The sequence below is a fragment of the Urocitellus parryii genome, chromosome 1 (genome assembly GCF_045843805.1).
Source record: "Urocitellus parryii isolate mUroPar1 chromosome 1, mUroPar1.hap1, whole genome shotgun sequence".
Lineage (NCBI taxonomy): Eukaryota > Metazoa > Chordata > Mammalia > Rodentia > Sciuridae > Urocitellus > Urocitellus parryii.
Window position 1 is genome coordinate 191,770,633 of NC_135531.1, and position 13,396 is coordinate 191,784,028.

The 13,396-nt window shown below is 34.5% G+C and overlaps 1 protein-coding gene across 4 annotated transcripts in view; it reads left to right on the top strand.

Annotated features, from left to right (window-relative positions):
• The window catches only part of Rab3gap1 (RAB3 GTPase activating protein catalytic subunit 1), a 92,741-nt gene that overhangs the window by 58,923 nt on the left and 20,422 nt on the right, over positions 1-13,396 (top strand). For all 4 annotated transcript variants that reach the window (XM_026388337.2, XM_026388352.2, XM_026388355.2 and 1 more), the window contains 5 exons: positions 823-912; positions 1,734-1,906; positions 3,324-3,378; positions 3,717-4,082; positions 8,888-9,025. In XM_026388337.2, coding sequence (XP_026244122.1) covers positions 823-912; positions 1,734-1,906; positions 3,324-3,378; positions 3,717-4,082; positions 8,888-9,025 — 822 coding nt within the window. The remainder of the gene's footprint in view (positions 1-822; positions 913-1,733; positions 1,907-3,323; positions 3,379-3,716; positions 4,083-8,887; positions 9,026-13,396) is intronic.

Below are 13,396 nucleotides of genomic sequence, written 5' to 3' on the forward strand. Positions count from 1 at the left end.
CTTTGGATAATAATGATCATCACATTCCACCATCATTAATAACTCCATGCCCCCTTCCTTCCCCCTCCAACTCCTCTGCCCTATCTAGAGTTCGTCTATTCCTCCCATGTTCCCACTCCCTATCCCACTATGAATCAGCCTCCTTATATCAATGAAAACATTCAGCATTTGGTTTTTTGGGATTGGCTAACTTCACTTAGCATTATCTTCTCTAACTCCATCCATTTACCATTTTTTTTTTACCACCTACCTACACACACACACATACACATGAAACCATGTAAGAAAAAATAACATTGATCATTACAATTGTGGCTGCTTTTCATTTTCTACAGATATCTCCTAAATTAAAGTTATAGGTCTTTAATATACTTAATATACTTTACTATCTCATATATAAAAACCTGTGGATAATTCTATATTTCCTCATGAATAGATAGATATCTTTAAATTCTTTTATGGTTTTGTTTGCATTTAATAGTATTAATACTTCTAAATTTTTTAATAGCATTGGATAAGTATGAAATCACAGTGAAATGTTTTGCTTTTTCATTGTCCTTCCCACAGAATCAGGTGGTTATTTTTGTGGAAAGATACCTGATTGCTAAAGTTGGCTAGTCATGGAAATTTGGTGTATTGTTGTAGAAAAATATAAAAAATTTTTGAGACCATAGAACCAAGTGACCAGTACAATAAGAACATTTCCATTTTAAAATAGCAAAGCCCCTAAAAAGTCAGATAGTATTTATATGAATTATAAAAATCAACAAAATGGGAAATATGGTCTCATGTAATTATATCCCCTCCTTCCCCTGGCCCCAGTTCTTATTTCCAGATGCTGCTTCTGAAAAAACATTAGATGGAACTACTTCAATAGATAACAGTAATCTTCCATCAGAGAGTGAAGACTATGTAAGTTGGAGTTCAATATTAAAACATTTTAACTGCATTGAATTAACTGGGGTTGGATATATTTCTAGTTTAATAGCCTAAGTATCTTTTTATTTTAAAAATCATCTTTGGGAAATTGAATGGAGAGCAGAGTTTCCTGTAGAACATTGGCATAGATACATATTTGGAGTAGCAAGAATTTCAGGAAATATTGTGGAAAAAAAGCATAAACATACTGTGCCTAACTGTAGGATTTCCCTCATTTTAGAGTTTTTGTGAAATTGTTAAATTTGTTTTACAACAGATTCTTGTATATATTTCAAAACTGGACAGTGAGATGGAAACTAATGAAGTAAAATTTTCATATTCTACTTATCTGAGAAATGAGATTATTTAAATGACAGATGTAGAGATAGATCAAACTATTTAAATAGTTATTGTTGAAAAGTAGATTTCATAGAGTGGAAAAACAGAGCCTTTTATATTTTCAGTTTATACAGTTCTACTTTGTGTTTTTGTTTTGACAAGTATGTACTCATTTTATAATTAAAATATTTTTTGAACAGCACATGAAATTTGAAATGCATCTTAAAGATTCCAAAGAAGAAAATGAAAGCTGTAATTTTAACTTCACTTAAACTATAGCTTTACTTTTGGATCTTAGTAGAAATCTTGTAAATATGGATCTGCTTAAGAACAGTGTAGGCAGTAATGTATGAGACATATTGATAAAGCTAGTTTTTGTAAAGTTAATTTTAATATTAAAATCTCTTAACTTTTTGATTATGCACATAAATATGTTGTTAATAAGTTTTGCTTTGTTTCCATTTTGTTAAATTTAGAATCTCTACAATCAGTTCAAATCTGCACCATCCGACAGTTTAACCTATAAATTGGCTTTGTGTCTTTGTATGATCAATTTCTACCATGGAGGGTTAAAAGGAGTGGCACACCTCTGGCAGGAATTTGTTCTTGAAATGCGCTTCAGATGGGAAAACAACTTTTTGATTCCAGGGTAATAATTTCAGTTTCTAGTTGTTTGGTACATTTTTTGCTTGTTAGCCAACACTTGGCTTTTGACTGTTAAGTTTTCTCCTTTTAGGAAATCTGCCCAGAAAAAATGGTAAGAGACTTGGACATTACTTATGTTCATAGGTGTTTACTGCAGCACATTTATAATAGGGAAAAAGTAAAACAACATAAATGTCCACATATAAAAAAATAAATAATTCTCTATCTCTACAATAGAAAAATAGAAAGTTATTGATCCATTACAAATTTTGCTTTAAGAATCTTTGCCGGGCTCACGCTTGTAATCCCAGCGACTTGAGGCTGAGACAGGAGGATCACAAGTTCAAAGCAATGGCAAGACACTAAGTGACTCAGTGAGACCATGTCTCTAAATAAAATAAAAAATAGGTCTGGGAATGTGACTCAGTGGTCAAGTTCCTTTGAGTTCAATCCCCAGTACCTGCCCCCCCCCCAAAAAAAAAACCCAAAGAATCTTTAATAAAGTATTATAATATTTGTAATCAGGTATAGTATTAAATATACAGAATGCATTTGATTATGCCGATATGTGTTTATAAAAAAAGGATTGGAAAGAAATACTTCCAAATGTTATTAGTAGTTTTCCCAGGTATGAAATTGTTTTTATTTTATTTTTCATACTTCTTTTGTATTTCCTAAGTTTTCTATAACATATTTATTACTGAATAGAAAACATCTTTAAAGTTCATTATAAGTTCAGACATCAAACATTACCTATAAATTGACATTTAATCAAATTAATTTTAGTTAGTATGTGTGTGAGTTAGTGCTCAGATATCCATGCTAGGGAAGAGGAATAGTGATGTGATATGTAATGGTGATTAATCCAAAAATGTTGATTATTAAGTCATCTGTCATTCTCTATTTAGCTGGATTCTCTCTTGCTTCTGTTTCACTCTGGAACTCATTACAGATCCAGAGGCATACTGAATATAAGGGAGTATCTCTGGCTGATTGCCAAGAACCCAGTGGTTTAGAACTAGAGGGAATCTAGAATCGCACTGGCAAAATGGAGATCTTTTATAGTGAGAATTCACCATAGTATTTGAGAACTGACTACACAGATTGATTTACTTTATATGGTGCAAAACCCTGTATGCTAGTTACTTCAAGGGGTGGATTTAGAGACTTTTTCTCATTTTAAGTTTCTAATTAACCTGAAAGCTATTAGTAGTTTGTTGTTGGTGATTTGTGGATTAAGAGTATAAAATAAATTTGATCTTTTAATCATATGTGCTCGCCTTCTGGAACTTGGTTTCCTTACCTGTAGAAATTTAGTTTTGACTTCTTATCAATATAGCTAAAAATTATGGTAATATAAAAATAGGCAGATCTGAAGCAATTTTACTGAAATTAAACTTTATTTTCTCACTGTTTGGTAGGTTAACAGGTGGACCCCCAGATCTAAGATGTTGTTTACTGCATCAGAAACTACAGGTAAAGATTTCCCAATAGCAGTATATAAATGTGGTCTTGGTATATTTGGATTTTATTCTAATACTGGATAAAATAGTGGGTCATAGGCTGTTTTCATCATGTTGCTATAGGTTGCTGGTATGTGGTGCTGAGGATCGAACCCGGGCCGCACGCATGCCAGGCGAGCGCGCTACCGCTTGAGCCACATCCCCAGCCCAACTATAGGTTGCTTATAGTCAGTGCAGTTCACAAAAAGGTCCTGAGAAGTAGAGAATGAAAAAGGAAATATACAAGCAGTGGTTAGATTTTAATTTTTCTGTAACTAATTCAACTATAAATGTTATTTCTGTTTTCTTAAGATGTTAAATTGTTGTATTGAAAGAAAGAAGGCACGTGATGAGGGGAAAAAGACCTCTGATAATATAACAAATACATATCCAGGGGATGTTGGAAAAGCTGCAGACCTGTTGGGGCCAGACCATCGTAAAGATACAGATAAGGAAAAGGGAGAGGTGGGGAAATCTTGGGATTCCTGGAGTGATAGTGATGAAGAATTTTTTGAGTGCCTAAGTGATACTGAAGAACTTAAGGGAAATGGACAAGAGAGTGGCAAGAAAGGAGGACCGAAGGAAATGGTAAATTTAAAGCCAGAAGGACGTCTCCATCAGCATGGCAGGCTTACACTGCTACATAATGGAGAACCTCTCTACATTCCAGTCACTCAGGTAGGATGTGCTGGCTCTGCCAGTTTCTCTTTGTTATTATTTTTTAACTTCATTCTAGAAGGGAATGATTGCTTTGGGTAGGAGAATTTTTTTTAAAGTCTGTTAAAAGATGTAAGGTTTGAAATCTAAATTATCTTCTGGAGGCTTTTAGGTCTACCATTTCTGAAAATGAAAAATGTTTTGAAGTTTAAATAGATAGTAGCTTATCATGCATAAGGCAGTATGTTAAATTGAATATTGGGTATTCACATGTTTAAAGACAAAACCCCAAAACATGAAAAAATAAAAGTAACAGTTCTTCAATTATACAGCTAGTTTTTATTGTTCAAACATGCAATTTGAAGCCATTTTATACCATTAGGATGTAGAATAGCAACATCTAAGAAAGAATAGTTTCTCTTGGTTTGTTTTTGTATAATATGTGAAATAAATTTTGTGAAACATTCAGTTTAGAAAAAGTAGAAGCCACCACCAATTCAACTTCCAACCATAAAAGTAACTGCTATTAATGATTTTTAAATATATTCATGTACATATATGTTTACATATTAATGTGTAGTTTTATGGATTGCTTTTAAACATGTTCATTAGTGTGCACATTTTTGTTTAACATGTCTTGAAGATTTTTCCATGTAGATCTATTTCATTAATTTTTAATTGCCACATAATATCCCATGACATAGAAGAGTGATAGTTTATTTAATGACTTCAATCTTGATCACGGTGTGTTATTTGAAAATGTTACTGTGTAGTTTTTGTATGTTGTGTATATTTTTGTATATTTTCACATATAAATTCCACTGAGAAATAGAATAGCTAGTTAAATAGATATACAAATTACCAAGTTCTTTAAAAAGATATACTCATTGTGTACTTGAGTAATGTAGCACCTGTTCCCTTCCCAACTTTCCTTCCTCACTTTTTTCCCTTCATAAATATGTATACCAACCATGATTCTAGACCTTGAGAATTTAGTAGCAAATTAGATAATGAAATTCTTAGACTCATATTTAAAAAAAAAATAAGTTTTGGCCAATATTGATGATCAAAAGTAGTATACTAAGGTTTTAAATTTTATTTCTCTGATTTTTAATAAAACTAAATATCTTTCACTGTATTTTTTGGGCATCCTTTCTTCTGAATTATGGTTTAGCTTTAGTAAATATTTCTAAACAGCCTCTTAAAGCGACTGAATTAATTTATATCCCCACCAACAATGTATAGTAGTATGGTTATTCTATATCCTTTCTGCTTGATGTGTCAGGGTGTAAGAACAATCCCAAGTTGCTAGTTAAATAGATACATATGTTACCAAAATTTTTAAAAAGGCATACCCATGGTGCAATTTGCTGGGGGGACTCATAGGGCTCAGCATGTAGTAATGGCTATCATTGACTACAACAAAAGGATACAAAGCACAATTAGCAAAGGGAAAAGGCACATGAGATGAAAATTGGAGGAAATCCAAGCACAAGCTTCCAAGAATCTTTTGGCCGTGTAGTCACATAGATGTGCTTATTTCCTCCAACAATGAGCTGTGACTATGTATGTGAAATGTTGTCTACCAGAGAAGCTTTTAGAGATACAGTGGACAGGAGCTGGTCACTTAGGGACCCTTTGCTTAGTACCTACCAAAATTCAATACTCTTGGAAGAAAGCAGTGTTCAACATGAACCATCTTGTTTGCACAAATCATGTAGGTATAGTAAGCCACTTTTATGAGTTCTGGGAATGGTGGGGACCCTCCCAAAATCCAAGTTCCCAGATGGTAGTGAAGGGCCAACTTTGCAAAAAGCCCTTTCTGAGAATAGTGGTCTCAGGCTTGCTGTTAACTCTTTTCTGCACACTTGATATTTAAAATCTTTTTAATTTTGTATTTCTGGTAAGAATGAGATAGTATTTCATGTTTTTACATTTCGCTGATGAATATTACTGTGGAACACATTTTTTTCATGTTCTTATTTCCTATTTAGATGTCTTCTTGATATAGTTCCCACTCAAGGCTTTTGTGTAGTTGTTTATTGATTTTTTTCCCCCTTATTCCTTTGTAGGAATTCTTCATATGTTCTGGGTCCTTAGATATTTATATTACAAATATTTCCTCGTAGTCTGTTACTTTTCACTTTTTTGATGCTTTTTGTTGGAATAGATGTTCTTAATTTTAATGAAGTCTGGTCTGCCAGTGTCTTTGATGTGTGTAGAGTACTTTTGGGGTTCCATTTAAATCTTTACCTACCCCAAGACCCTAAAAATATTCTCATGTTTTCTTCTGGAAACTTTATAGTTTTCCCTATTTCATTTATGTTTGATTCACTTCAAGCTAGTTCTTTCTATTGGTATGAGGAAGAGGTTAAGATTATTTTAAATTATTCCATCACCATTATTGAAAAGATCTGTCTTTTCCCAATGGGTGGCTACTGGTGTTTTGTTTAAAGTCAAGTGACTATATGTGTTCATCTGTTTCTTGACTATTATATTTCGTTAGTTTTTCTGTGCTTGTGCTGATAATATACTATCATTATCACTGCAGCTTGATAATAAGCCTTTCTATCTGATAGTATCAGTTTCCTTTGTTCTTCAAGACTATATTGGCTATTAAAGATTTTGTATTTTTATGTCAGTTTCCCTGTACGGGTACATTTCAAAATCGCAGCATAAATTTTCTTATTGCATTGAGTTTATGGATCCATTTATAGAGAATTGACATCTTGGCAATATTAAGGCCTTGAAATACTCTTTGGTCTTACTAAAGTATGTTTTATTTCCACTGTAAAAGTCTTACATTCTTTTCATTAGATGTCCTGCAAGCATTTAATTTCTTAAATGTTATAAGTAGTAAAAATTTTTCATTTTCTAATTTTTCCCCTTGATATACATATAGATATACATGCAGAGAGAGAGAGAGACATATCTACCAAGTTTTCTACATTTCCTTATTATTTCTAGTAGTTTCAGCAGTATGGGATTTTCTGCATATAAAATCATGTTTGAAGACAGTTCAATTCTGATTTGCTAGTCTTTGTACTTTTTACACTGGCTAGCACTTCTAGTATTAGGGTTGAATACTAGATATCTTTTTCTTGCTTCCAACCTTAGAAGGAAAGTGTATGATAATTCATATTATAGAAGTTATATTCCTAGTTTGCCTAGAGTTCATGAATAAGTATTTCATTTTATCTAATACTTTTCCTGTATATTGAGGTACTCATATTCTGTTCTCATTTATGCTCTTAATGCAAATTGCAGCAATTGGTTTTTGATGATTAAAACATCCTTACATCCCTGGAAGAAGTCACACTTGGGCATTGCCCATTTTTATATAGCTGGACTTTTTTTAAGTTGCTTGGGGCCTCTCTGAATTGCTGAGGCTGACCTTGAGATCTTCCTGACTCATTGGGATTACAGGTGTGTCCCACCATGCCAAGCTCAATTTTATTTTTTTAAAAGGATTTTTATACCCATATATGAGAGATACTAGCCTTTAAATTTTCTTTCTTATAATGTCCTTGTCATTTTGTATTTCCTCTTTTTCTGTTTTCTAGACAAACATGACTATTAGTTGCCCACTGCCCAAAATAATACTAGACTTCATATAGGTCCTTGTTTTATTAAAAAAAAAAAACTAATATTTTACTGTGTTCCATTTATGTAGACTTAGATCAACCTAAAATGTATGGCTGGGAAAGTAAAGATTTTACCTAATATTCTAGAGACAGAGCTAAAAGAAGAGTCTTTAGTAGTTCTTAAAGTCATTGTCACATGGATGATTGTCTCTTCAATTTGCGACTTGAGCAAGGCCTTTTTCACTACACTTAGTCTGATCCCCTCATTGATCACATTCACAAATAGTATATGAAAATGTGTATTCCCCATGCTGCGTGCTGCTAATTCTCTTTATCCCCTCTGGTTGTACTAGGCTGAGATTTCCAGATAGGAAGAGATAGTCAGTACCCTTTCACCATCTGCTTCCTTCCCATTCTCTTATTTAGGGCTATTAAAAGTAGCCCCTTCTTAATAGAAGGAATGACTGTCTCTGTTCTTAAGTGTAGTGATTAATCAGAAATCCATGTAATTTGTGAACTTAACTAAGTATTTTTCCTTTTAAAAAAATTTAGGTATTTTAATAAGCATACTTCTCCTTTGTCAAAGGGGATGAAGTTTATAAGTATTTTAATTGGTAGTGTTTGAGCATGTGCCAGGATTTTATTATTTACAGCCCAGTCTCCAAAAAGTTGAGGATAACCCAAGGTCACAGAGCTAGAATTTGGGGATGGGCATGTTATCTCTGAAGCCCAGGCTTCTAACACTGTGCCACATATGTGGTCCTTACTGATTATCCATTACCCTGAGTATCAGTGTGATATTCTTGCTTGGTACTTGATATATTCATTATACAAAGAAAATAAGAATTCACATTCCATAACCAGAGATGAATCACTGTAGAGCAATTTATTCCCATTTTTCTATTACTTAAAAACATTGTTGCAACTAGTTGATGACATATAATATCAGTAGAACTTCATTTCTGTATCATAGTCATGAAAATATGCAATAGACCCAGATTTCTCTTTTAGCTCTCAATACTTGTCATGGGAAACCTGGTGATCTTGGGTGGGGGCATGAAAGTCATATTTATCCTTTTTACCTTTTTTATGAAGATTCTGAAAAATGTTGCGCGTTTCTCTGAATTCTTTCAAATACATGTCTTGTGACTACTAGGGCAGAAGTAATTGTCTTTATTCTATTTTTATAGTTCTTTGTCTAAATAGGGCTGTTCATGAGCTTTGTCCTTTTATACTTCACAGGAACCAGCACCTATGACAGAAGATCTGCTAGAAGAGCAATCTGAGGTCTTAGCTAAATTAGGTACATCGGCAGAAGGGGCTCACCTCAGAGCACGCATGCAGAGTGCCTGTCTGCTCTCGGATATGGAGTCTTTTAAGGTGAGGCAGACTTTCAAAGCTCTAGGGTCTATTTTGAACTATTCTGGGCTGAAACTGTGAAAGTCACTCTACAAAGTGGTGTGAAGGCCTAATGTCTTTTTTTTTTAATGTTTGGATTTCAATAGTTATAACACCCTACCTCCATTCCCCCAAGGACATAGTCAAACTTGTCTCTTAAGTTTAAAAAAAAAAAAACCAACCTGTTATTAATAGTTGAGAATTGAATCATTTCTGTGTATTGAGATGCTTTCTTCCTCTGTGTATATTCAGCCAATTTAATTCAAGCCTTTTAAGAAGCCCTTAGGATTCAATGTAGGTCACTGCACTCAACACATCTTTGAGTGCTTACTGTGTGCCTCAAACTATGATTAGATAAGAAAATAGTGTTTACCCTCAGTTATAGTCTGAGGGAGAAGATGTGTAAATGATTGAGTTTTCAAAGGAAGCAAAAAGGTGACTGCTGAGTGGGTAAGGAAAGGTTTCTCAGAGAAGTCCACATTTTAGATGAGTATGTATTTGCTACCTGGAAAAGAATATTTTAGGCTGAGGTCTGTATATAGAACACATAGGATTCAGGTCATAGTGACATTTGGCTTTCTAATATAAAAATCCAGGAATAAAGAAAGGACTTTTTTAGTTGTTATTTGAAAGCAAGTCCACCACAAGTGAAAAATTTTACACAATGGAATGCAGTTATTTAAAATAGAGGCTGGAATTGTGTGGTAAAGTACTTGCTTTCCATGCATGGGGCACTGGGTTCAATCCTCAGCACCACATAAAGAAATAAAATAAAGGTATTGTCTATCTTAATTTTTTTTTTTAATTGGTCGTTCATAACATTACATAGTTCTTAATACATCATATTACACGGTTTAATTCAAGTGGATTATGAACTCCCGCTTTTACCCCGTATACAAATTGCTGTATCACATCAGTTACCCGTCCATTGATTGACATATTGCCTTTCTAGTGTCTGATGTATTCTGCTGTCTGTCCTATTCTCTACTATCCCCCCTCCCCTCCCCTCCCCTCCTCTCTCTCTACCCCTTCTACTGTAAATCATTTCTTCCATTTGTATTATCTTGTCTTACCCCTCCTTTCCTCTTATATGACATTTTGTATAACCCTGAGGATCGCCTTCCATTTCCATGCAATTTCCCTTCTCACTCCCTTTCCCTCCCACCTCTCATCCCTGTTTAATGTAAATATTCTTCTCAAGCTCTTCGTCCCTACCCTGTCCTTGTTAACTCCCCTTATATCAAAGGAGTCATTTGGTATTTGTTTTTTAAAGATTGACTAGCTTCACTTAGCATAATCTGCTCTAATGCCATCCATTTCCCTCCAAATTCTATGATTTTGTCATTTTTTAATGCAGAATAATACTCCATTGTATATAAATGCCACATTTTTTTTATCCATTCATCTATTGAAGGGCATCTAGGCTGGTTCCACAGTCTTGCTATCGTGAATTGAGCTGCTATGAACATCGATGTAGCAGTGTCCCTGTAGCATGCTCTTGTTAGGGCTTTAGGGAATAGACCGAGAAGGGGAATAGCTGGGTCAAATGGTGGTTCCATTCCCAGCTTTCCGAGAAATCTCCATACTGCTTTCCAAATTGGCTGCACCAATTTGCAGTCCCACCAGCAATGAACAAGAGTGCCCTTTTCCCCGCATCCTCTCCAGCACTTATTGTTGTTTGACTTCCTAATGGCTGCCAGTCTTACTGGAGTGAGATGGTATCTTAGGGTAGTTTTGATTTGCATTTCTCTGACTGCTAGCGATGGTGAGCATTTTTTCATGTACTTGTTGATTGATTGTATGTCCTCCTCTGAGAAGTGTCTGTTCAGGTCCTTGGCCCATTTATTGATTGGGTTATTTGTTATCTTATTGTCTAATTTTTTGAGTTCTTTGTATATTCTGGTTATTAGGGCTCTATCTGAAGTGTGTGGAGTAAAGATTTGTTCCCAGGATGTAGGCTCCCTGTTTATCTCTCTTATTGTTTCTTTTGCTGAGAAAAAACTTTTTAGTTTGAGTAAGTCCCATTTGTTGATTCTATTTGTTAACTCTAGCGCTATGGGTGTCCTATTGAGGAATTTGGGGCCCGATCCCACAGCGTGTAGATCATAACCAACTTTTTCTTCTATCAGATGCCGTGTCTCTGATTTAATATCAAGCTCCTTGATCCATTTTGAGTTAACTTTTGTGCACGGCGAGAGATAGGGATTCAGATTCATTTTGGTGCAAATGGATTTCCAGTTTTCCCAGCACCATTTGTTGAAGATGCTATCCTTCCTCCATTGCATGCTTTTAGCCCCTTTATCAAAAATAAGATAGTTGTAGTTTTGTGGATTGGTTACTGTGTCCTCTATTCTGTACCATTGGTCCACCCGCCTGTTTTGGTACCAGTACCATGCTGTTTTTGTTACTATTGCTCTGTAGTATAGTTTGAAGTCTGGTATCGCTATACCGCCTGATTCACACTTCCTGCTTAGTATTGTTTTTGCTATTCTGGGTCTTTTATTATTCCATATGAATTTCATGATTCTTTTATCTATTTCTACAAGATATGCTGTTGGGATTTTGATTGGCATTGCATTGAACTTATAGAGAACTTTTGGTAATATCGCCATTTTGATGATGTTAGTTCTGCCTATCCATGAGCAGGGTATATTTTTCCATCTTCTAAGGTCTTCTTCAATGTCTTTCTTTAGGGTTCTGTAATTTTCATTGTATAAATCTTTCACCTCTTTTGTTAGGTTGATTCCCAAGTATTTTATTTTTTGGGGGGATATTGTGAATGGAGTAGTTGTCCTCATTTCCGTTTCAGAGGATTTGTCGCTGATATACAGGAATGCCTTTGATTTATGCGTGTTGATCTTATATCCTGCCACTTTGCTGAATTCATTTATTAGCTCTAATAGCTTCTTTGTAGACCCTTTTGGGTCTGCTAGGTATAGAATCATATCATCTGCAAATAGTGATAATTTAAGTTCTTCTTTTCCTATTTTTATGCCTTTAATTTCTTTTGTCTGTCTAATTGCTCTAGCCAGTGTTTCGAGGACTATGTTGAACAGAAGTGGTGAGAGAGGGCATCCCTGTCTTGTACCAGATCTTAGAGGGAATGCCTTCAATTTTTCTCCATTCAGAATGATGCTGGCCTGTGGCTTATCATAGATTGCTTTTACAATGTTGAGGTATGATCCTGTTATCCCTAATTTTTCTAGCGTTTTGAACATAAAGGGATGCTGTACTTTGTCGAATGCTTTTTCTGCATCTATTGAGATGATCATATGGTTCTTATTTTCAAGTCTATTGATGTGGTGAATAACATTTATTGATTTCCGTATATTAAACCAGCCTTGCATCCCAGGGATGAATCCTACTTGATCATGATGTATAATTTTTTTGATATGTATTTGAATCCGATTCGCCAGAATTTTATTGAGGATTTTTGCGTCAAGGTTCATTAGAGATATTGGTCTGTAGTTTTCCTTCTTTGAAGTGTCTTTGTCTGGTTTCGGAATCAGGGTGATGTTGGCCTCGTAGAATGAATTTGGAAGTTCTCCCTCTTTTTCTATTTCCTGAAATAGCTTGAAAAGTATTGGTGTTAGTTCCTCTTTAAAGGTTTTGTAAAACTCTGCTGTAAACCCATCCGGTCCTGGGCTTTTCTTAGTTGGTAGTCTTTTGATGGTTTCTTCTATTTCCTCTATTGTTATTGGTCTGTTTAGGTTGTCTATATCCTCCTGGCTCAATCTGGGCAGATCATAGGACTCAAGGAATTTATCTATGCCTTCACTATTTTCTATTTTATTGGAGTATAAGGATTCAAAGTAATTTCTGATTATCTTCTGTATTTCTGAAGTGTCTGTTGTGATATTGCCTTTTTCATCCCGTATGCTAGTAATTTGGGTTCTCTCTCTTCTTCTCTTCGTTAGCATGGCTAAGGGTCTGTCAATTTTATTTATTTTTTCAAAGAACCAGCTTTTAGTTTTGTCAATTTTTTCAATTGTTTCTTTTGTTTCAATTTCATTAATTTCAGCTCTGATTTTAATTATTTCTTGCCTTCTACTTCTTTTGCTGTTGTTTTGCTCTTCTTTTTCTAGGATTTTGAGATGAAGTATGAGATCATTTATTTGTTGGTTTTTTCTTTTTTTGAGGAATGAACTCCAAGCAATGAATTTTCCTCTTAGAACTGCTTTCAATGTGTCCCATAGATTCCAATATGTTGTGTCTGTGTTTTCATTTAACTCTAGGAATTTTTTAATTTCCTCCTTGATGTCTTCTAAAACCCATTGATCACTCAGCAACCTATTGTTCATTCTCCAGGTGATGCTTGATTTTTCCTTTCTTCTTTTATCATTGATTTTCAGT